This window comes from Ammospiza caudacuta, chromosome 7 (assembly GCF_027887145.1).
Source record: "Ammospiza caudacuta isolate bAmmCau1 chromosome 7, bAmmCau1.pri, whole genome shotgun sequence".
In the NCBI taxonomy this organism is placed as follows: domain Eukaryota; kingdom Metazoa; phylum Chordata; class Aves; order Passeriformes; family Passerellidae; genus Ammospiza; species Ammospiza caudacuta.
Window position 1 is genome coordinate 31488022 of NC_080599.1, and position 25612 is coordinate 31513633.

Consider the following 25612-nt stretch of genomic DNA (forward strand, 5'->3'; position numbering starts at 1 on the left):
CTACTGTATCTAGGAGCATGGATAAATTAACTTGCCCAAGCTAAAAACATTCCTTCCACTTCTGTTACCAACAAAGAATGTATTTCGTATTCATAGAAGGCTTTTCACAAAAGGTGGGGTCAATTCAGATTCCTCAACAATTAGACCTTTTTTCTGTGCAATCCTGTTGGTGGCACTTGACTCTGAAGAGTAGTAAGGGGATAATGGCATTAAGACAATTTGACTGTAGTAAAAGGTCTCTAGGTTCCTAACATGCTATGTTTTTGTTTTTTTTTTTTTTTATTTTACCAAGCCTTAAGTCTACTAACCTTAAAGAGAAACATGTTCACCAAATAAAACAATCTCTGGAGGTGAGTAGTTTCTTATTCCAGCTCCAGGAAAGAAATAAAAAAGTGAGACAGAATTGGCTATTACTGCTCAAACAGCAATATAACCTAAGCTTTAATACTTCACGTATTCATTTTGTGGACTTGGCAGTCCAGGTTTACAGCTGGACCTGATGATCCCAAAGGTTTTTTCCAAGCTAATTGATTCTATGATTCTGTGTTCTCTTACAGGACAACACACCACATTCAAGTTCAAAACCACCACATACACAAAGCTATCTAGGAAATGGTTCCTTTCTGGCCTGTTTTTCTACAGCCACAGACTTCTTACTCAAGAATAACTAGAAGTAGAAACAGTAAAGATTTGTTTCAGCAATAAAAAGCAATCAGCTTTAGACAAGCTTTTTTTAAGTTTTCAGAAGCAGCCTTTTAGTCTGTAAATAAAGAAAAATATCCATCTACCCCACAGTAGCACTGCAACATTATTTTAGAGTTCTTTGAAAGATAAAAAAAATGCTACATGGGTACATAAATACAGATATATTTTCTAGATTTTTTTTTTTTCCTGAGAGGTTAACAATATTGGCTGAACAGGCAAGCTCTCTCCAGTGCTGTTTGGTTGGTCATTCATAGAAACAATGTAGTGCTTCCAATATATTCAAATGAATTTTAAGTCTGGGAAGTGCAAGATATTTGATGGTTTGAAAAAGCTACTACTCAGATCTCTTCTCACAAACTCTCCCTCATGCCTCCCCATCCTGTGCCTCACTGGTTTTAAGTTTGCAAAAGTGAGGGTTTTTTAAGGTGAGTTTTTGAGGATACAATAATTACTTTAAGTCATTAAAATGAGTGAGGCACCATATAATTATGAATTCAAAAGATTTTTCATTTTCCATATTTCTTCCAGAGGCTCTTGACTGCCTTTTCCTGCAGCAGACAACTAGCCAAATACACTCATTATCCACAGCCTACAGCCTTTACTAAGGGAACTCAGGCAAACAAGATGTCAGTGAGACACAAAGGTGTCCTGCCTCTCCATTTTCACACAAAGACATTACACCATTTGGTAGCAGAATTAAGGACATTTTCCACCATACAATCCACCTGAACATTTCTTTTTCCAAAATAGACCTGTTCAGGCTTTGTTCAGTACTGTTGTCATGAAGACTGATAAATGTTCATATGGCAAACTAATCCTATTTGCTTTTTACCAGCCTACTGAAATAACCACCTGCAGTAATAACAGTAATGGCTTTGTCTTTCCTGGACAACCCTGTACCTGTACATGTGCACAGTGCTGTGCTCAGCTGCACAGAAATCAGGCAGAGCCATCTGTGAGTTCACCTTTGATCACTTTGCTGATCAGGTAAAGTAAACTAGTTTTGTTATTTCCCAAAAATCTGTTTAATGATATAAACATCTCTGTCCAATTTCCTGTCTTCTGGGCATACCAGACATGCCTGACTTTGTCAGCAGAACTACATGCAAGGCTATTTTTCTATATCAGTATCTCAGATAAACTTTAAAGCTGTCCTAGATAACCTGTCAAGAAAAGTGTATGCCATTTTCCTCATCATTGTAGTATGATCTACCTGTTCATACAAACTGAACTGTTTCAACACAGCCTGAAATACAGTTCAATCTGTCAACAGAATATTTTTCTCCAAGGACACAATAATGAAACTTCCCAGGGTATCATACACTCTTAGCGATGACATTAACAAGCCAGTAAAGAACTGAACACCCCACATCTGAACCACCAGATCTGGAAGCCTTTGATGAGTACAAGTGTTGATCTGCTGCCAATACTTCAAAAGAAGTGATGTTAACAAAGCAAACAGGCCAAGTGTTTGCAGCAGAAGGCAGGAGAATTTCCCCTGGGACTCACAGCGCTGCCCTGGCAGCCAGAAGAGCAGGGCACTGGGACACCAGTCAGTGCTGGCTGCGTGTGGCACCTTCAGCTGCATTTTGGGACTGACACACTTAGCTCAGATGCCCTTCTTCAGCAGCTGCTGCTCTGAGGTGTTGCTGATGCCTGCAGCAACAGGCTGCTGTAAGAGACAAAAAATTCCTGGGAAGTCTAGTCCAGCAATTTCCTTATCACAAACAAAGAGCCACTGACAAGAAAATACTGAGAGCCTGTTTATCAGTTCCTGTTAACATGAAAATATGCTGTGCCCCTCCCACTGTGAGGAAAGGTTCTGGAATCATACACTGAATCTTAGTGCTTCCTGCAACACAATATATTGTGTTATCTTATTTTGTGCTTTTTCATGTAAAGATATTTACAGGTAAGCTACCTGACTGTAATAGGAATGTCAAGGCCCCTGCAGGAAACACATTTTTATTGCTCATTTTGCTGTTGCACAGCTTTATGTGGCAGTTCTGCTGCTCACTTGCTTGCAGGATGCACCTTTATTACACAAAAAAATCACACCACCTTCTCATCCTACATTCATAGTATTTTCACCATGCAGACCTCACAGCTCCTGCACTCTGAAAAGCTGAAACACATTCTCTGCTGTGCCACATGGCTACTTCAGTTCTGCAGTGAATTACCCACAAATTAGCAAACAATAAAACTCAATAACCCTAAGACATATCAGCTTTTCCAAAGAACAGCTGAATTCCATTCCTAGCCAGCTAATGGTTCTAACTGGTGCCACTGTGCTACCTAAAGTCTCATGAAGTCTTGGCATTTCTCCTAGTTTTCTAGGTCTGGAATTCACTCAGTCTCTGCTGCTCTTACAGATTCTGAATTACCAAGGTACTTAGGCAGGTGCCTACCCTAAAATGCATAAGTAGTCCCACTGATTTTAATAGGATTATCCATGTGTTTCAAATTAGTCATGTGCATAAGTACCTTTCAAGTGCAGGCTATAGCTTTCTATAGCCCCCAAAAAGTTAGGACTTTTTTCTCACCGTAACACTAACTTTTGGAGGAGATGTAAATAAGGTGCCTCCATGGCCACATAATGATCAGGTGTGCCACAGCTGAAGCAAGGATCAAGTGCTCCAGAACTGTTAAGATACAGAGACACCATAAATATTATATAACTAGTGCAGATTCAAAGAAAATGTTAAGAACAGGTGCAGCACAGCAGCAAGCCAATTTAATTTACCCATCTCTCTGTATTAGACAAAAAGTCTAGTGTCTTTGTAAACATTTCATTTTTTTCAGCTTTCTTGGTACATTTGCATTTAAAATACAGCCTGCACAGCCCCAGAAAACAAATCTGTGAGAAGAAAATGTCAAAGCGTCAAACCAAAGAAAATCACCACCTGTATTTTACAAGCTGTATCCTAGACAGGTAACTATTTGTCAATGAAGAAAACAAATTGCTCTGCAAGAGAAAGCATATCTTTGGAGATCTTCAGAGAAGTACTCTCAAGTGGTGCAAAAAGTCCCCAAAACTCAAAATAAAAAGAGACATCTTCCACTTACAGGACAATTGTAGAAAACTAATTAATAATACCAAGGTGTCCTGTCAGTGCATTATTAACCATACGGTTCTGTATGCATTTGTCATTACAGGATGTGTGGGTCTGTCTACCCAGAACAGCAGAACGACCCCCAGCTTATCTGATGGTGAGCTGCTTTAACAGGCAGCATTTCAGAGGACTCATATTTGGGTTGAAAATTTGAGCGACAACCTAATGGAATATTCTCAACACCAGATCTCGTTTAGCGCTCGTCCTCCAAGATTTGAATCACAAAGCACACCTGAGGTAGAGTAAGGGACTGGAAATCCCAACAGCAATCCGGCTGACACGGAGCTGTCCGTGCGCTCAGCCCGCGGGCCGCCTCAGCCGCTGCGCCGGCCGTGTCCCGGAGCGGCCCGGCTCAGCCGCTGTGTCCCGGAGCACGGCGGGCTCGGGGGCAGCGCTGGCCATTCCCCGGAGCACGACAGGCCCAGGCACGCCGCCAGCCCTGCCCGGAGCCCGGCGGGCCGAGCCGCCCTTTGTCCCCCCGGTTCTCCGGAGCCGCTCCCCGGGCGGGCGGGCCTGAGGCGCTCCCCGCGGGCTGCGGCGCCCCCTGGCGGGCGCGGGCGCTGCTGCTGCGGGCGCAGCGAGCGCCCGACGGCCCCAAAGTGTCCCCACGGACACGGCCGGGACACCCAGCGCCCAACCCACCCGGGACACTGCCCGCACAGAGCGGCGCCTTCCCACCTGCGTTCATGCTCGGGTTGTAACTGAGACGTGATCTGGGTTATTTATAAAATGCACACGTGCACTGCTAGACATTAACATGCTTCTAACAGGAAGATCTTACAAGGACTGACATCTGCACTAAAAATACCCAGCCAGAACACCTCTGTCAAAACCTATGTTTTACTAGGTTGCTCATAAAAACAATATATATACCTTCCCTTCTTATGCGAAATCTGAGAAAAGTAATTTCTTTCAAAACTGAAACTTTATCATAACTCTGCTGTGCAGTAAGTTTGTGCTGTCCTCTGTACTGTTTGCATCACTTGCTGAAAAGATCAGCATTCCTTTCAAGTTAGAAGGAAGACAAAACATAAAATACCTTTGAGCTGTGCTATGATTGTAACAGCTGGTAAAAAAAATTTAAAAATTAAAGAATTAAAAAATAAAATAAAATAAAACAACTCAGCTGTGTAACAATGCTAGCCCACATTTTGTACGCCAGCACCAAGAAGTCCCACATCTAAGAAGAGAATTTAGGAAATGGCTAGCACTCAGTCAGAAACATGAAAAGCATATGCTTACCTGCAGTTCCTAAGCTAAGCAGTACAGCAACCCAAAATACCCAGAACACAATGAGAATCAGAAAAGTCCAGAGTGGCTGGAACAGGAGGAAAGGAATTCTGCCAATGATTTTGCCAACAATTCTAAAGAGCTGAACAGAGAAAGGAAGCCTCTTTCTTAGTACATATATAAGGGAGAGCAGAACAACCTGTTTCAGGAAATAAAAAGACAAATTGTTAGGGGTTTGTCAAGAAAATTATCAGAGTTGTCAAATGTGAGATCAGAGGATACAGATTTCACAAAGACATGACAACAAAGCAATTGATACAATCTTACTACATATTAGAAAGTCCTTCCAAGACATTACCTATGTTCTCAAAGAGCCTGTGGATTAAAATTTATTTTCCTACAATAGTCATTGCTGTTTTTTTTTAACAAAATAGTATCCATAAGACTTTAATTGATCTAATGGAAACTGTCTGTTTTGCTTTATAGCAAACATAAACATACATTACACACTGCACATTGCTTTCACATATCCTGCATGTCATGAACTTTTAAACTTTCTTTCTACTCAGGTCAGCTTGCTACTGTTCACTTTCACAATGGTAGGAGAACCAGTCCTTTCCTGCAGTCCACAACCCAACTAGTTTCTGAGCTATGTATGTATAGGAGCAAAGCAGACATAAAATGAAAACTTATTTAAATCAATTATTGTCTTCCAAAAGTAAAAAACCCAACCTGCCAACAACAAAGCCTTGAGTCAAAAATCTCACAAAATCCCCAATACTTTCTATGTGACAAGGAACTATGACCAGCAATTAAAAGGGAGGCTGGAATCTCTAAAGCAATAAACACAACCAGTGGCAGCTCCTTCACTAGTTTTCTTGCCTGCTCTGGAAAGAAGCCACCAGCTCTGAATTGAAGCATAACCTGCAGCAGTGGCTGTTCCCACAGCTCTGCAAACAACAGTCAGTTGTACTGGAACACACCAGCACTCAAAGAAACTTTTTCTTACCTTTTTAGTATCAGCAGATGTAAAAAGGTCATAACTTTCAGAGGATATTAAAAAAAATCTGGTCTGTGACACATTTATATTTGTCACTGTAAACTGCCAGACTGTTCATATCTGGCAAATTCCATATGGATCTTACTTATCTCTAAGACAACAGGACAACTGCTTTGACAAATGTCTCATGAAGTATAAATTGACTGTACCCTCAAATTGAGAAATGGCTCCTTTTAACATTGCAACATCAGAGTGAAAAAACTCTCTTCAGAAGTTGCAAGCCACTTAGATTTTCTATTGTAAAACAAGGTCATTGAGAGAAAAACAGAATTTAACCCTGTAACTTGAGGTCTAGACAATGCTGCCTGCATTTCACTGCCCCTTTCATTGTCTCAAAGAGCTGCCACCCCTTTCTCCTGCTGACAGGGTGGGATGAATCCACAGATCTCATATCCATACTCAGCCAATGCCCTGTGCACATTCAACATGATTCTCCAGTGAGCTGATGCAGCACAAAGTGGGCATGGAACACAATTCTGGCATTTTTACACCAACAACACTGATACAGTTTGTACAGGTTTGAAGTATGGCAAGGCTAAAAAACAAGTTTCACAATGAATATATAAAATTATTTTTGTAGTTTTGTTGGGGGCCTAAAAATCTATTTAGAACTAGGGATCTTTAAAGTCCTTTCCAACCCAAACCATTCTGTCATTTTATGATTATATGTGAATGAATGTAAGAAGATCTTAGAATTTAATCTCATTTTCCAATTTGAAAAGAATTAGGAATTATTTTTATTGTTGCAGAACCCCTGTAGTTCAAGTTTTCAAGTTACAGCCTCTGTCGTTGCTTAGGGCAAAATGCTACTTACAGTGATGATTGTTGAGAAGATGGCATATCCAAATAGGAATTTTACATTTTCCTTTTCTGTTTCCAGTTCAGTGCTGGGGTCATTCCTGTAGTCGTAATGGAGCCACCAGAGCACACCTGACACAACTGAGCAGAGCAGAGCAGCGTGAGGGCAGGCAGGGCACGCTGCTGCTGGCAGGATGATGCCTGCCCACCCTCCCTTCCCAGTGTCCTGCCCTCCCACCATCCCCCAGGGCTCGGGAATACTGTCGGCCACCAAAGTGAGCCACAGGACCAGGGAGCACAGAGAAACTTCCAGTAATGGCCTGTCAGAATGAGGTAAAACCGCAGCAGAACATTTGGACTTCTTGCATTATCCCAAAGCTCAGGCATGTAATTTCATTGTGGAGATCCAAAGCTAACTTTCATGGAATGACAAGCTTTAGCCAGAGAGATTCCTATGGTTCAGTATAAGAGTTCACTAAGCATTCTTTGAAACAGTAGCATTTTCATAACTGCGTTCATCTGCCAAAAGAAATGTTGTTCCTAGGCATCTATAAAAACAATAAACATCACCATCATCCTAACACTCAGCAGCTGGAACAGCACAGCCAGACCTTGGCACCAAAAGGCCTCAGCTTGGAAATGACTGTGGTAAGCTGAAGGTTTCTGAGGATGGCCACGGAAATAAAGGATAGCTGTTTGGTCAGCTGCTAATCCTTCAGTACAGTGAAACAGTAAGTATACTTACACAACAACCCAAACACAACCAGTGCAATCAGAGTATGGATGAAGAGGGTCTGAATGAATCTGAAGGCTAAAACCAGTATCAAAGAGAAGGCTGAAAAATACATAAAGTTTGAGTGTTACAACCCTTTTCATTTTAAATATAAATTTAAGGTTCTTGTAGAATTTTGGCTTTTATTTTTAAACAGTAATGTTAATAGCAACAGCATTTAATAAAGCTGGCAAGCTCTTTAACATTTAAAGCACACAGTTACCTCTAACTTAAATAATAAGAAACTTATAGCTGATGTATTTCACCACGGGAAATACTAGCTTTTTACTAACATCTTATGTAAGAGTCAAGTATTCATGCTGATGTAATCTTTTTCTTCAACAATTTCTTACGGTCCTCCAAAATGAGGTATTTAACCATGTCATGGACCACAGAATCTGATAGAGATCTGCATTTCACCAGTCTATTAAATGTCTCCTGATAAAATCTGATCACTCTTCCTTAAAAAATAACTGTGCCCAGAAAATATGAAAAAGTCTACTTTTGAATTAAACATATAGACTTACAAGAAACACTTTAACCTTTTAATTGAATATCATTATCCACTTTTTACTTATAACCTTACCTAGTGCAAGGACACTCAGTCCTATCACAGTATCTCTTCCTGCCAATATTCCACTCAGAATTCGGTGAAAAACATCCATTTCATTAACCATACTTATGAGGACAGATGCATATTTGGAATAACATTCAGGATTTTGTGGAACACAGCGATTAAATAATGGAAAGGATTTACTGAAATGTTGAAAACAAAAGTGGTAAAAAATATTAATTACTGGACAAACAGTTTAAAATCCACAGAGATCCATCCTGCCATTTTCCACAGACAGCATTCTGTTATAAAGAGTAGTTTTATGTATAATCTGCAGAATAAACTCCTTAACAGTATCATGCCTGTATCACTGTACCAGAACAGATCCATTCAAGATCAGCCTGAGGAAAGAAATTAACAACTCTCTCATCAACTATCACCATCAGCACATAGCTCCTATTCCCATTCTAGTCTGGCTTCACCTGCTTTGCTCCCATGTATTTATGTAAAAACAAAGTTCATGTTAACATAGCTGCAACCTATGTTGTTGTAGATAATTCTAGATCAAAACCACTTTGTATTGCTTTTATGATATTTAAGCATTCTAAAAGCCACACCAAAACAATGTTTGCAAGGTACAATTAATGGCACCAAATATTTATACAAAATTATTTGGCACTCCCAGCCAAGCTTCTTGCATAAATTTATTGTCCCACTTTGGCAGTGCTGCCCTACAACAGACAATGGCAAAATCATACCTGAAAAGGAGAGGTTTTGTTATCAACAGCTAAAAATTTACTAACTAGCTTTGCTTCTACTATGTAATATTTTTGTGCAAGATGAATAACTTTGCTGACTTCCTTGGCAAACCAAAAAAAGGCCTAGAGATTTGAGGAAATAAGTGAAACATGCCATATTTTTTCATCAATTTACACGCTGTCTTTTGATCCACTGTATGTAATGTTTTTACATGTCTCCTGCTCTCTCCTCTTCATTTTGTTCTATTTTCTGCTGTTCCAAGCAGATGAATTAGCTCTGCAAACACAGAGATTCCAATTCTCTGCTGTATTTTCATGACACAGTGGAACTTAAAATCACGAGTTTAAGAATTTTGAGTCACAAATGCCTGATTTGACAAAGACAGCAACATCCACATATCTGTGCTTCAAGCCATCTGGCTATAAAATTATTCTGATGGAAATTTCTGGGCTCAGGAGAAGAAGCAAGGCCAAAGACCACATCCTTGGCATTGAGGGAGAAAGCAAAATTTGTGCAGGAGCTAAGCTGTTCCTCATATGGAGTGCTTTTTCCTAATTTGGAAAAGGAAGAGGAATGGAAGGAATGCAGTCCTTGTTTGTTCTGTGGGACAGGACACTGGCATGTTCACAGGCACATAAAAGAACTTGTAAGGATACACAGACAAAAAAATAAATAAACAAAGCAAAACCATCCTGACTGTGAAGCAAATACAAGATGTGAGAAAGTAACAATCCATAAGAAGCTGTTTGGACTGAAGGAGGTCGTAAAGCACTCAGTCATGCTTACCTTGGTGGAACTGGCAGTGTGGGACACAGCTGAGCTGCCTTTGGATTTACTGTGTAACTGGAAACATTCAGGCTGTAAACACAAAGGAAAGAACCTAAAAAAACAAACAAAAAAAGAAACCAGAGAGAGAAAAAAGTAACTTAAGATTAGTAAAAAATTGAGAGAAAAACCACATTAACAGCTAAGTTTTGTTGCACTTCTGGTTTGATCCCTTAGCAGTCCATTTTCATCCCTGATATTCCAGTGGGAATATGAATAGCAAATTAAGTAGTTGAGTAAATATAAACCAATCTCTGCAGGATCTTTTGCCTTCTCAACTTAACCACAGTTATCACTTATATTCCTGGAGGGCAGGCACACTGTTTGCTCCAGAGTGCCATTAATCCTTGCTCACTAGGACTAGAGAAAAACCTGAAATGATGGAAGCTACAATAGAACCAGGCCCTCCTGAGTTAGAATAGAATACATCTGTATCCAGAAACCTAACTTGTGCTGGCATCTAGGTGAAATATTTCCAGGTTCTCTGCTCCATTAGACAGCACTCCTGGGAAAGAAAGGCTGGGTAATCCAAGCCATTCAAAATGCAAGACTTCTCCCTGCCTTGACATAAACATGCAAGCAGTTTTAGCTGGAATTTGATGCAATTATGTTTAGTTAGACTGAAAATACTTATATAATCTCACAGGTGTTTACAGCTTCTGTAGATACAAAATTATGTCAAACTACTCCAGAATTAAATTAAAACAAACATTGTCAATTTAAATAGCAATCTCTGCCAAATAGAACAGCAAAACAAAAAAAAATAATGGGATACTGACCTCCAACAATAACAGCTATTAATATTCATATGGTCTGAAGTTTATATACACCCCATGAAATAAGGCTTAGGCTACAGATTATTTTATTTACATGTTGGACATGAATAAACTGGAGCCTCTTTCACATAACAGCTATTTCTGACAGCATTTTCATCTTGAACACCAGAATCAAATAAAATTTCAAGGCGTGTCCTGGATTTGCTAGGAAGTGAGGGGCTGTGTGGTACTTAGTTGCCAGCAGGGGTTAAACTACAACAAAATGCAATAGCAAACGCAGGGATCTAATGTCTAGAGGGATAAATCCACTTGTGTCTTCATGGAATTAATAATTCCACCACAGTTTTAATTACATTTAAAGGAACCAGTTGGACAAGAGTCACAAACAACATATGAACTCTGGTCACCTACTGGCACCCCCACCAAACTTCACTAGTTCATTATCAACAGTCAGTTTTCTGTTACATAATCTCAGCACTGTGCAGGAGTTAATGAACAACTTTCTAATTTGCATAAGAGAACTGTAACATTTCTAGAAACTGTGGGTTTGAAATAAAGCAGAAACAAGACATTTTATTTTCTGTTATCATGAACTGTTCAGGAAATTAATGGTAAAATATGACTCCCTAGTGTAAGAGCCATAACAAAAACAAAGTGGAAGCTGCTCAACTGTTCTACAGACACACTGAGGTACTCATATTCCCTGTGGCACACCATTATTCCTTGCAAAACTCTGTAGATCTTCCAAAGAGTTGAGTTGCTGTTGTGGACAACTTGACACGCACAAGGAAAGTGAACTGATTTTGGGGCTTTGTATTTCCAGGCTGCATGAATTCAGAAAGAACACATACCTAGAAAGAAAAAAGATCCTCTTCTCAAAAAACAAGCTTTCTTGGTTTTTCATAAGTTTAAATTCTGAACCTTCTTTTTAAAGTGCTACAAAGCAAGTGAAACTTTTTCCAAAGGAGTCAGTGGAATGACTGGGAACTTCAATGTGCAACATCCTTAAGTAGAAAGATTTGCCATATAGAATGACTGCCTGTTTGGCTGATGTCCCGTTTAAGATCCTCTTTAAGAAGGCAGCTGCATAAAGCATAACAACACAGCAAATTTTCGAATTCTACCTTAACTTTTTAATGTCACTCTTCTGCACTACTCCCACCTTTTTTGCCTTTCAACACAACAGTGTATAGTTACACAGATGTATATGACTGACAACTAGAAGATGTGTATTTTACTAAGTTCTCAAACATTTGATTGACTTATACATTATCTGATGCACTTACTTTTTATTAGTCATGTCCAATCCAGAAAGATTTGCCCCTTCTACAGGAGTGTTCTTCCGACCACATATGTTCCCAAAGCTGTCATATCCAAGCACAAGTCTTTCTGCAGCACCAGCCACCACAGCATAGCCACTTATAAACACCTGTTAAAATATTTATTTAAATATGAAAGCATGCTACCATAGCTTTTCCTTCCTATTCAATAAATATTCCTTTTAGGTCATGCATTTTTGCCTTCCAGGTCCAAACAATTAAATCTAAAATTCACCTCTCTGCACAAAGCCAGAGCAAGTCACATGGGCAACTTTAGCCCTAATGCTTCCTTAGAGCTTTCCCTCATCTATTGTTGAACGTATATAAATTAAGCAGAATAACACAGGAGAAGGAAGATAGAGGTCCTGATTAAAATAAGAGAAAAGCATTACTAAGGTGCTGAACACTGTTCCTGGAGATGTTCATGTGTGTCACTAGGCAAGATCACTCAAATGGTGACTTTTCATAGGCTCACTACATCTCATGTTACAGGGTGACCTTCAAGACACACTTGGACAATAAAATTGCTGCCATGATGTGCCCTTGAAGCTGCTAGTGAATGTAATCAGAATTATTTTTAAACACAAAATATATTTAAAATTGAGATTACCTGAAATTTCAGGAAGGAGTATCTTTAACATATGTAAAAAACCTGTAGAAAGCCACACTGTGCAGTGTCACTTAGGTGACACTGCCCTGACCTTTTAGTTGTTCTGCTGCCAGATCAAAGTTCCAGTAGATCATCTTCTTGTAAACCCCAGAGGTAGCTAAGTACCTCTGCTGGACAAGTAGCAGCAATTCTCAGTCAAAATTAAACACCTTGTCCAGGAATGCAGTTTAAACCCTCCTGTACATTGTGGGGGCCAAAACAATCCCTGGAAAGAACCTTTGCAAGTGCCAAGAAAGCAGCAATTCTTCTGTGAAACTGGTGAAGTTCTGAGTACTGCTTTACCCAAGGCTTATCTCCCCATCACTCCAGCCACTGAAGAACTCAGTGATGCAAGCTTCTCCTCTGTCCCATGGGGTGCAAGTCACAGTTCACACACACCAAGGACAATCACTAAGCTCTGTGGCTATTTGCCAACTGCTGGCTGCAGCAAAGCTCCCCAGTCCCACATTAACCACTGCTGCTTTGAGTGAGTACAGCTGAATATTGGCTGTGGTCGAGACAGATTGCACAGACCAGCACAACTGCCTTCTAACCTCAACTTTACAGCCTTTATCTGTGCTTCTACTTTTAGTACTTGTGACTAAAGATTGGATCTGGGCAAAAACACGTCTCATACACAAACATGTACAAATGTGCTTCTTTAGTTCTCAGAGCAATCTCATTTTTGCTTACAGCAGACTCTTATTTTGATTTGTCCTTCCAGGAAACAAACAAACTGCACGCTTACCAAACCAGCCCAGAAAAGACAGAAGAGGAGCAGCCAGAGAATGTCCGTACACTTTCTGTAAACGGCTGGTCTCCATTCCGGTAGCTCAGAAACACTATCTCCAGAGTCCTAAAGAGAAACAAAAAAAGTTCAAGAAAAGAACAGAACAAACTTCCTGTGAAATTAACTCAAGTTGCAGAGGGCAGAGATTTCAGCAAGCGCGTAACTTCGCCCCCTCAGTGCGGAACACCTGGCAGCTCTGTGCCGTGGCGAGGCGCGCTGCCTTCACACTGCCCGCGCTGTGCCCCCGCTCCGTGCCCCCCGCGCTGCCCGCGCTGTGCCCCCGCTCTGTGCCCCCCTCACTGCCCGCTCTGTGCCCCCCGCTCCGTGCCCCCCTCACTGCCCCCTCTGTGCCCCCCGCTCTGTGCCCCCCTCACTGCCCGCTCTGTGCCCCCCGCTCCGTGCCCCCCTCACTGCCCCCTCTGTGCCCCCCGCTCTGTGCCCCCCTCACTGCCCGCTCTGTGCCCCCCGCTCCGTGCCCCCGCACTGCCCGCTCTGTGCCCCCTTCACTGCCCGCCCTGTGTCCCCCGCACTGCCCGCTGTGCCCCCCGCGCTGTCCCGGCCCGCGCTCACCTGCTGCCGGCCCCCGCGCCGCTCCATGGCCGCGCCCTCCGGGCCGGGCCGGGCCGGGCTCCGCGGGGGCGGCGGGCGGGCCCGGGGCGCAGCCGGCTCGGCGGGGCGAGGCTGCCCGGGGCTCGGCTCCGGCGCCGCGGGGCCGGGCCGGGCCGGGCGGCGGCACCTCCGGCAGCTCCGCCCGCCGTGTGTGCCCGGGGCCGCGGGGCCGCTGCGCGCGGGAGGGAGGGAGAGAGCGGCATTGGTGCCCCGGGCACTCCGCTCCCGCTCCCGGGAGAGGCGCTCGGGGTCCGGCAGCTCCTCTACAGCTGCAGGTTTATACAGGGCCCCCGCCCGCGGTGGGAGGTTTATATTTCCCCCTTCATTAGCTTATTTCTGGGAATAGCTGAAGATTTGTCACTGCCGGCGCAGAACGGGGGCTGTTCCGTCCTGTAAAGGCCCCTGACACCGATACCTGTTCGGCTGATCCGGCTGCATTATCAATACACAGCCTGTCATAGATCCTTTTCAGCTTCTCTTTGGCTGTAGTTTGTAGAGTTAGATCATGCTGACGGGCTGTATTATGCTATACATACTCTCATCTATGTCCACATGCATTTTGCATGCACAGGAATAACCTGCAACAAAAGGAATAACACCAAATTAGGTCAATCCATGTAACTCAGATGACTGAGGAATTCGGGAATTATTAGCCACTTTTAATAACGTTTTCTCTGTGCTGTTCCTGTTGCCAATTTATCTTTATGTTCACTAAATTCAGCTCAATTATCTAGAGAAAATTACACATTGGAAGGATGTTAAAAGTATGGTTTTGTCCTCTTCCTGACAGTCAGTGGAACAAATAAATATCCTCTTTAAGAAGTAATACAACATCTGCAATTGCAATAAAATTGAATTAAATGGAAGCTGTTTTGCAAAACTGTTTAAGAACTGGTCCATCTTGCATAGGAGACAGAGCACTAGGCTAGCCTTGTCTAGAACAATAAAGCAAAACAAACCCATGTATTCCAGTTCTCTATAGAAAATGCAGCATGAAACCTTGGTGACAAACTAGCATAGAAGGAAGTAAATAGTTAATATCTGAAAAGGGGCTTTTATAAAAAGGAGTGAATCTCTGCCTCAGAACGTACAATGTTCTGGGGCATACATACATACAAAGTCATACAATGGTTGCGAAATTGACATTTTAACTGTTTTGACAGAACCTGCTAAAATTCTGATTTAAATTTACACACACCTCCACCCCCACCTCCTCCCCTTCCAAAGAAGTGGTTCTGAAGAAACGCAGCAGGAATGATTTCTAGAAAACTGTCTTACAAAGGATTTACTATCCATTTCATTTCCAGCCACCTCATAGTTCTTGCCTTTATCAGCATTTTGTCTTTTAATGCTCATCATTCATCAATTTTGGGGAGTTTTCAGAATTTGGATGAAAATTAAAATGAAGTTCTAAAACCGAAGGAGTAGTTTTGTGCTTATAAAACCTAAATAGAGAAAATAGTTTTCCCTTCACTTTCTGCTGTTGCACTTTAAAAATGTGTGGGAAAAGTAATTTTCCCTTGAAACACAAATGTAAAATTTCACAGGAAACTTAACATTTTTAAAATAAGATAAGTTAATTTTTTATTATATCAAGAAAGCTAACCAAAATATTAATAACCTTTAACCTGGACAAAAAGTATTCTGAGACATAATCATTATCTGATTAAGAAAAATCATCTTGAAGAAAAATGCCAGTAATGAAGGCCTGTATTAGAATCTGATGACTTGCTGTCATCACATGCTAATATTTTGCTGTTGGTCTGGCACTTTTTGAAGGATCCTCTTTAAGTTTTGTGTTCCATTCTTACTGTGAATAGAGGAAACCAGCAAATGGAACAAATATATTTTTAATAAACTCCAAAATCCAGGTAACTGAAGTTCATGTAAAAAAAAATTGGAATCAGAAGTAGAGGCCTGATTTTACTGAGCAATATCAATCAAGATTCTTTTATTTCTTCAGCTAGACTAGGAGCAATTATCTTAGAAATGCTAGAAATTAACTCACAATTAGAATAGGATTTTTTAAAAATCATAAATTAAATATTTTAATTTTACTAAGTTTTTATCCTGAATTTCAAACATGATCAAATAAAACATTTTTTCTACTTAGTAGCAGCTGAGTACTTTTATCCTGTGTCACTAGGTGGGGCTCGGCTCCCAGTTTCGAGCTCCAGCTCAGCGTTTGAGATGGGTGTACAGAGCCTCACACCACGGAGAGCCGATATTCACAAATGAGGAAGGATCCTCATGCTACACTTGAAGCAAATACCAGGAAACAAAGCTCAGATTGGATAACAGATTTAAACACCCACATCCAAAGTGTAATACCAAAAACTCTCGCTTGTTATTTGTCCAATCCTGCCAAAAATTGCCCAAAAGATCAATTTTGTGTTTTGTCTTACCACTTTCACAGGATAGAGCCTGGTTGTGCAGCTGAGTCATTCGAGCACTCCGTGAGGAGCAGGGAGCTTTAGAAGTGATATTTTGTAGTGCTGAAATAGAAATGAGATGAAAATGAATTCTGGAGAAAGAGTATTGGATTAGAGAACTGGTCCTCCTTTGTGAGCACTAATGACTTGGCCACTAGCTTGAGCTCTCTCTCTCTGGTGAGAAGCCCATGTTGGAGCCTTTGGTCTCAGTCCCCTGGTCTACGTGGACAAGATGCTGGCTTTATAAAATAGATATCTTCATTTCAATCTTGTATCCAACTACAGCCACTTCCATGGGAGATTGGTATTATGAGGATCCACATTCACTTGTAAATCTGCACTGATCTCTCAAGAATGTAACATTTCTTGTAAAGGAAAAGAAAATATTTACAGTCTTGGAGTACCCAGGAACACACAGTGATTTATTTGAATTTTAAGACATTTTAAAATTTTCTAACCATTCAACCTGCTTGGTGTGTTGCAGTGGGGGAACCACAACAAGGGAGATTAACATTTACTCTTCTGAGACTACTTGTAGTTTTTAAAGGATGTTTTGCATGTTAGCAATCTTCAGACATGTTTATCAGCAACAGATGAGCAGCAGTGTAAATTCATGGGCATTTTTCATCTCTCTGTTTTTCATGAAGTCACATAGAATATATAGAAACAATCAAACATGAAATCAAGCTTCCTGACTCCAAGCTTTAATAACAAACTTCTAGTTCTTTTTTATGACTGTAGTTTATTCACTGAGAATGAGTCCTGGTGCTGCCTGCTTGGGGCTCAACTTTCTTACCAAGAAACTTACCTGATTAAAACTGGAGCAGGAATGAATGTGGACTGGGAGAGGAAGGTGCTAAATGAAAACATGACAGTTCCTTGCTAGACTGGTTAAGTGAGATGACTATCCCTATCTGTATCCCCTTCTGGGTCAGACAAGGAACAGAGACCAATTATTTTAATAACAGGACACGGTAACTAGGAAACTCAGCTTAAAAGCAAACATTTTCTGCCTAATTAGAGAAGGTGCAGCTGAGCATAATTTCCATTGCTCTCAAATGATCTTGCTTATGTACAATAGCTTAGCAGGCAGGCACTGTTCTCTGTAGGTAGCTATGCTTGGAAAATCCTGAACTGTAACACCCAGAAACCAAACATAATGCCTCCTATTATTCTCAAGCTGCTGCTCAGGTTTGCATTCTAAGTGCAGGTGTTTATAACCTCATGTCTCTTGGACCATTCAGTATGAAATTTCTCATGGCAGGTGCTGAAGATTTTTGAAAAACATCAGCACATATTATTCAGTCACTTTAAAAAATGAAATTAAAAAACCAGACAATATGGTATCCCTTCTTGGATAGTAGTAAAGAAATTATTACATGTTATTTCATCAGAAATTTTTAATGGACAAGAGGAAAGAAATGCTTCTAGCTTTTTCTCATAATTTGAGAAAATTCATCAATATTTACCCAGACCATTTTGATAAATCATTGTGTATGCTCAGTCAACTTGATGAACTTCATAGCTAAAGGATCTGTCGTCTGTGCCTGCATGGTGTACCCAGGGCCTGGCTGGGACAGTCTGGGCAGCCCTGAAAGGTGCTTCTGACCTGTCATGTACCTTCACTGTTTCACCTTCACATCAGTGACTGTCCTGATGGAGAGCAGGCACAATGGACAAAGACTGCTCCTGAGATGAATGTAAAGAATAAGGAGAACTGCCTATTGTTTCTGGAGTTGATAAGGAATACTTTGGTTGATAAGGAAAGCAGGACCTAGCAGGTCTCTGAGAAGGATGAGGGATTCAAAAAATCAGTATCATGAGAGCATTTAACCTAAGGCTGTAGACAGTGGGCCATTATGCCTCTGTTGAGGCACAGTAACAGACTGAAAGCCAGGACTGGCTCAGCAAGGACACCAGCAACAGAAGTGAAATGGAAGTCTAGGACAGCAGGGGAATGGCTGCCAGAGAGAGGAGGTGGAGGGAGGACTGGCATGCAAGGGACAGCATGCAGGATTTGAGGAAAGGGTGGGGCTGGATGTGAGTGAGACTGAGAGATAGGAGGAAATGGCTGAAAAAAGGAGCCTAAGATTGAAAAAAGTAGGACCCTGAGAGCTAAGGGAGGCTAGAACTGGTATGGGGAGGAATAAAACTGGCCAGGGAAGAAAAGGGTAGACAGTGAAAGCTGTGTGGGCATAAACAAGCCATAGCACAAGTCCTGAAGGTACTTAAAAGATTAAGACTGTGGGGAATGATCAAGAGAATCTGGGTCTGCCACCACTCCCTTTCTCAAGCAGAGTATCACCTTTCCTCTCCTGCCAGCAAATATCCTCAGTGTTGGCCTGAGAGTGCCAGAGTGCCCTGGCAGAGTCAGGCCTGGCTATCAACCCAAAGCTCCCAGCCAGATTTCTGATCAGAGTACTGCCACTGCTCCTCTGGATCCACTGGCAGACTTCTGTCCAAGGCAGCTAAAGAGTCCAATCTTTCTGATGACTTGAGTTAGTTTGTTTGTGATGCTCCATCCTCGCTTTTCTGTTTGCTCATCTGTTTGCTGATCATTTACAGCTGGACTTTCTAAATATTTAGTTGTAAATATAATTATGAAAATGCACAAAAGATAAAATAAGCAATATTTTTTCTAGTAATTTTTAGATGTTTTACTTCTCAACCTTCTCACTTTAATTTAACAAATTAATAACCAAATTAATAATCAAATTCTTCTGGATATTTCTAGTGCATTGAGAAGCTCTATTTTTGTTTCAGGATAATGATTGTTGAGTCTTCTAGCCAGCAGTCTAGAAGAACGGAGTGTGCACATCTTACTGCCTCTATAGTTTTAGATTACTGCTGCAAACCACCATCCCTCCTGTGATTTACCAAACATATGAATCATTCAAGGAACGAGTATAATACCACAAAGTTAATTTGTTCCACTTGCCACACAAGCATGCAGACATCTGCACAAAGAGCCCTTTCATTCCTCACAAGGTAGAGCACAGCCTGACCCTAGAAAAGTGTTTGCTGAGTTGAACTTGATAATAAACTTCAGAGGTGACTCATTTCAAGGTCTGAGAACAGAGCAAGAGAATCAATGTTTCAGGATCACATGGAACATTACCACCAAGCCAGACAAGGCTGGAGCTGTACCTTTGTGGGAAATCAGGATTACAATGTGCCCAGGGCTCTGACAGTAAGTGGCGTGGGTAGCAGACAGTGACAGAGCTTGAACTGAAACACTTCTGTGTTTCAGGGCTGTTCATGTCCCTCTCTGGTCTAAAGAGCAGACATGCCAGTACATCTGAGTGTCTCAATACAGAGAACAGACAAGTTACACTGCTCTTAAAAACATCCCCTCAAAAAGCCAGGGAAGGGAATTGCTTGAGTTTCAGAGGAATTGGGAAGTGAAAGCTGTGGATTTGTAAGGTTGGGAAAGGATTGCTTGCTCTGCACATTATGTAAATGGAAGAAAGGATGGAAGAAAGGATGGAAGATATTCTTGAGAGCCACAAAGAGAATGGAATAACCTAGGATAAACCCAAATCAAACAGTATTGCAAAAGGCTTCAATCTGGACCACATGGAGTATGCAGAAATATCTGTGACCTGCAGAGTCAGGTTTAGTTCTGAATGAAAACAATGAGATGTTTTCATTAGTTGGGGGGAGACCAGGGAAATGTGGTTTTTATCAACACTAAGATAAGTAGCAGAATCATTGCAACGACTAGAGAGAAATCTTTTCTGAAAGCACAAGATGCTTCACTGATATTTTAGTCCTTGTAAGGACAATTTACATTAATAGAATCAGCTACTGAGAGTTTGCCAGAGAAAAATAATGGTGTTGTATCCAGAGAGACAGCTTGGACTGCAGGGCTTTCGAAGAGCCGCGAGTGCAGAAGGAGCGGGTGTCCCCGTCTCTCGCTGGATGTCACTGTCGCGCAGTTCTGCGCCCTGCAGCTCCTCCGGCAAACCCAGGGACCGCGCATTGCTCAGCGACACGGGCTGCTAGGAGCCTTCAGTGCCATCTGTTGGAGCTTTTAGCTTTGGACTTTGCGAGCACTGCTTTTCACCGGTCCCTCTGGTGGAAACAGCCTAACTTCATGGATTTATTGCGTCTAGATGTTTATTGTACTGAGCTTTGACAGCATGTACAATTCTCTCCGTGTTAATTAGTTGTCTTTTTAAAACAAAGCCTTCCAATAACTAGTGAGGCTTGGGCAGCAGCATATATTATTCTGCTTTTCTTCCTCAAAATAACACAGGTTTTATTTAGAGAAGGCAATAGGCCATCTAGTTTATCCAAATGTAATGCTCCCAATAACAGCACAGGCAGCCAGCACAGAATCTACTCAAGTTAGTAGTGCATTTGTAGATTTAATTATATTCACTGCACAGTGTGGCCAATTACTTTATGTGAGAATAATCATTATTTTAGTCAGGTGTTCCAGGGAAAGGGTGTTCATGGACAATAGTGTGTTTCTGCATGAGTTTTATACAACTAGACAGGATCTGAAGTTCCATTGCAACACACGTTAAAAGACTTAAATATCTTCATTGCCTGAAAAGGGAATACAGAACACCCTGCTTTGCACAGCCTGTTGCGAGCAGGAGGAAAGGTGATTATCTATGTACTTAGTGCCAATAGGCTCCCTTGTCAAAGAATCATCAATCTGCTCTCCAAACACCGATGTTTGAACAGCACGTCTATAAGATCACTATGTGGCCAGTCATACTGAGTCAGATAATGGCCCACAGATGTCTGTTATTTATCTGACCTACTCTTTTTACTACCTTTGGTTTACCTTCAATTTTTTACAGACTTCTCATAAATTACCTGCTCAATTTATGTTTTGTCTTAATCAGTCATGAGAAGAAAAATCAACAGCGAGTGGAATGCAGTAATGGGCCCAGCAGCCACTGGTGGTGTTACAGACTATGAGATGGCATGACTTACGTAAACAGTTTATTCATCTCCATTAAAGTGACATTGAATCAGCACTCTCCCAGATGGGTAGCTCTAACTCATAGAAATTCTGCAGTCATTCTTAGAAGCACACCTATTTATTGGGTAAGAGTGCAATAGCTGAAATATTTGCTAAGAATTGTGGTCCAGTTCTGCAAAACCTAATTAAATGTGAAATAGCTAGAGAAATAATTCCTACTCTATTAAGAATTCTTGGGATCTAATACTATAAACAAATTTTTTGGAGAGAGAAATCCTGAAATCCAACGTTCTTTCAATTAAATTTTTTCCCATTATCTGAAAAGATATAGAATATTTTTACATGTTATATATCAAACTTTCTCACAAAACTTATCCTGCACATGTGCATGAAGTTCAGCTAGGCAGAGCAGCTGGAATCTAAAATCAGAAGCATGGAGCTCCATGTCATTGGCCAGCCCCACTCTGCTCTCATCCATTGCCTGCTGGTACTTCCAGTACCAATATATAGTTTAATACAATATGCAATCACTTTGTGTCAATGTTTCCATAAATCATTTAAAGTGAAAGAAGAAACAGTTTTCATTTAATAGCAGGAAGATGAATATTAACTAATCTTGTAGCATTGTCGCTAGAGTTAACATTTTTCCATTACTAAGATTAAAGAACTGCATTCTTTTGAGACTTCTTTTCAAGTAACGTTTCTGCTTCTGCAATAACAACTCATCACTCTCTTCATAATGCTTGTCATGAGCATTCTTCTTGTGTGAAGTGTTTTTGTGGTGTAAGGTAAAACGAGATACAGTCTTACACCGAGACCTGTGTAAAGCAAAATGTACATAAATGTCTAGATATTGTTGCAGTTTTGATTTATTTTAATCTTTGCACATAAACTGAGGGCTGTTACTCATCTGTTGTGATTAAACCATAGAACAACACTATTCCTAGTCTGTCACATTATGGGTAAAGTCATGGGATAGGTACTGTGCTTTGATTGCATTCATGCAGTAAAAAAGAATTAGCATTCTTCTAGCTGTTCCCAATGCTTGTCCTACTAACTGTGTATCATTACAGTGGAGAATACTATTAGGCAATGTTTGATACTAAAACACTCAATGGAAGGTAAGAACTTCTTCTTTGAGCAGCTGTTTGAGGAACCAAGATTTTGCAGCAATCATTGCGTGCTTAAAAATGGAAAGATATTTTGAAAAAAGGATGTTGACCCTCTTTCTAGTGACTAAAATTTGAAGTTGTCAAACTGACATGAGCAATGGCAGTATAACAATTTCCTGTCCACGTAACATATTTGCACAACATAATGTTGCTGATAACACTAGGAAAGTGGACAACCCAAAGGATGTGGATGTGTCTGGGAATTCCCATGGCCCTTCCTGTGTACCAGTAAAGGAATAAGACAAAACAAACATCTATGGGCCAATCATGCAAACTTTTATTCATAGAGTTTGCTCTTCTTTACCTTGTTGATAAGTGAACTTTATGCTTCAGTTTCCCTGTCTAAAGTCAATTAAAAGTGATCCAGCTTTCTGTCAACACTTGGCTCAGAAAATAAATGCCATATAAGAAACTATTTAGAAATGGATTTCTTTGGGTATGTAACTGTTCCAGGAGAGGTAGAGGCAAAAGGTGATTCTGGTCTCTTTTTGGCTTGTCTTTGAACCCATAGAAACCCATGGACTGTAGTGGTCTGGCTGGCATAGCTCAAAATGGATTATTTGAAATGGACACAGGACACACCAGAGACCTGCACTCCCACTAGGTTCCATATGATTACTCATTTGTAGAAATTTGTTCTCTTATTCTTTCAGGCAGAATTTACACAAGGTTTGGGTTAAATGTAGGGATATGTCCTTTTGATAGTTCACTCTTTCTTCTGTGTCTGACTTTCTGCTGTCCAGCAAGTATTTTCAGCCCTCCCTGTCTCAGTCCTGCCTCTTGCTTGGTAAACTGGCAGCAACTGTGTTTATCTAATCTCCTAAAGCACCCTCTAATCTATGTATAAAAGCATGCTGGCTTTGCCACACATGGCTTTGTTTATTGAATTAATCTGGTTGTGGTCTGCTGTGCACCACACCCAGTGTAAGGAGAAAAATACATATATTGCATATAAGTTGTAATTTTGATAGTACTCATGTAACAAGACTACTGAAATTTTAAAACTAGTGGCCAGTGTATATTTCCACCCGATTTGTTTTTTAAAAATTCAAATATTCAATTTTTACTGTGGTAGTAGTCACCAAAACCAAAATATTTTTATATTTGATAATGTAATCTTAATAAAACATTCAACTGTGATATGTTTCCCTCAGGAACCAGCTATCTGCAAAGTTTCAACATCCACATCATCAGAAGTCACAGCTGGATCCAGATTTCTTTGAATTATTTTGAAAATCGGCAATAAAGAATAGTTTTTTATGCCATCTTTCCATAGAATAATGCAATTTCCATTCTCACCGGTCCCAGAGAAGTATATATTCACTGTTTATCTGATCCTTTAAAAAGAGAAAAACGCATAATCCACAGAATTTTAGCAAGTGTGGTCTGCTTTACTTATCACTCTTCTTCTAAGAGGGTTATGAAACAAATACTGGGGGCCAAGGTAAATAGCGTTTCAGTGATTGTATAACAGCACATGCCATGGGTCTGCCTGTTACACAGATCTGATCAGATCTGTTGGAAGTAGCTGGAAGTTTTCTTACCCACGTTAACAAGCTGTATTCCGTGTTTCATTTTGTGTTGCTGTGGAATGCTGTAAAACCTTTAATTAAAACTGGAAGTGTAAAGATACTTAATTGTCAAACATGGCACTTTGTTCCTTTGTAACTTATTTTAAAAACTCTTCTGCAGATATGTTTGTAAACCAAGCCACTAGTCACGTCTTTCATGTTGCAACTTGCTTTTCAGGTTTTTCCATGAGAACCCCGTGCTGGTATTTCATTATTCTACAACAATTTGGATTTTTGTAAGCATCTGTATCTTTGGTAACTGGAAGGAAGTTCCTCCTTGCTCATACTCAAGTTTGTTGCAACTTATTAAAATTTAGAAATCCCCATGTGTAAATCTCGCTTCCTGTCTACTAGTGATCAGTGAAGTCGCATTTTAATAGTGGCTAAAGAGGCTAATTTTTGATGCAGTTGTCCATTTTTCTTTGGATTCCATCTCTATATATCATGTGGCAAAGAGTGCTAGGTGTAGTATGGAAAATTTTGTGAGACAGAGAAAACAAAGCGACCGATGTCTTAAAAGTTCCATGGTCAGAAGCAAAGGCTCCTGCAACAGAAAAGTCAAGGAGGGAGAGAGAGGAGAGATGCGCCTCAGGACAATGATATTAAATGCTTGAGTAATCAGGGAGAAAACAGACTTTAGAAGTGTAGACAGCAAAGTTTCTCAGACAATCTCCTGTGATTTTTCTTTGTTCTTACTTACAACCAAGAATGAATATTATAGACAGAATGAATTCAGAAATCTTATGAGTCTAACTCCTAAGTTATTATTTCAGTGCAAAATATAGAAATGGACTCAATCCTCCCTGTCTATTAAGAAACGTTCAGAAGGAATAGGAAATATTAAACAATGGAACAGGAAGGTTTGGGGACAAAACCAAAAGCAGGTATTCAATATGATTCTCATCTGTCATTTCTCATTGTGATAAAGGAGAAAGAGAGATGTAGAAGAACATACTCTGGGTGCTAACATTTGCTGCCCTTCCTGATGTCTCAACAAATTAATTCTGCACCTCATGCCTGGACCTCTCCAGGGATGGAAGGAGAGAGTCAGAGTGTTCCTGTTTGCTGTGGTTTGTGCCTATTTATTCATGGATTTTGAATCAGCCATGTTACTGATGCCATCCGGGCTTTGATGTTCTCAGAGCACATGGTAACAGCTCCTGAGACAGTCACCCTCTGGTACAGTACTTACTGTGTATACATTTTCCTCCTAAAATGAAATTAATTGAATAATGATTCCTATGACTGATTCAGATCTTTCTTCTGTTTATGAAATGACACTGGCTAATTTCTAATTAAATTTTTTATGTTGTTTTCTTCAACTAGTAATTTTTTTTAACTTTTCCCCCCTTCACTTCACTGATGACCCGGTCTAACAGTTAAAAGTAGTTAAAATAGTTGAATAACTGATAATTAAAAACTATATTAAACCTAATAACTGATGCCTAGATTTATTTTGACTCAGGTCTATCCACTTGCCAGCATCTTCTCCAGGGATATATAGGCCTATGTACAAGTATGCTGGGACCATATATTTAAC

The 25612-nt window shown here is 40.6% G+C and overlaps 1 protein-coding gene across 4 annotated transcripts in view; it reads right to left on the reverse strand.

The window, feature by feature from the left end:
* The window catches only part of SLC44A3 (solute carrier family 44 member 3), a 37396-nt gene extending 21008 nt beyond the window's left edge, over positions 1-16388 (reverse strand). For 2 of the 4 annotated variants that reach the window (XM_058808464.1, XM_058808465.1), the window contains exons 1-9: positions 13920-14001; positions 13308-13415; positions 11878-12020; positions 11306-11442; positions 9777-9870; positions 8265-8434; positions 7652-7741; positions 6923-7047; positions 5061-5247 (exon numbers count right to left, since the gene is read on the reverse strand). In XM_058808464.1, the coding sequence (XP_058664447.1) occupies positions 5061-5247; positions 6923-7047; positions 7652-7741; positions 8265-8434; positions 9777-9870; positions 11306-11442; positions 11878-12020; positions 13308-13415; positions 13920-13946 (1081 nt within the window). In that variant the 5' untranslated portion in view covers positions 13947-14001. Of the gene's footprint in view, positions 1-5060; positions 5248-6922; positions 7048-7651; positions 7742-8264; positions 8435-9776; positions 9871-11305; positions 11443-11877; positions 12021-13307; positions 13416-13919; positions 14002-14373; positions 14537-16363 lie in introns of those variants that run through there. The other 2 variants (XM_058808467.1, XM_058808466.1) reach the window with 2 other exon arrangements.
* Positions 16389-25612: the final 9224 nt, after the last annotated feature.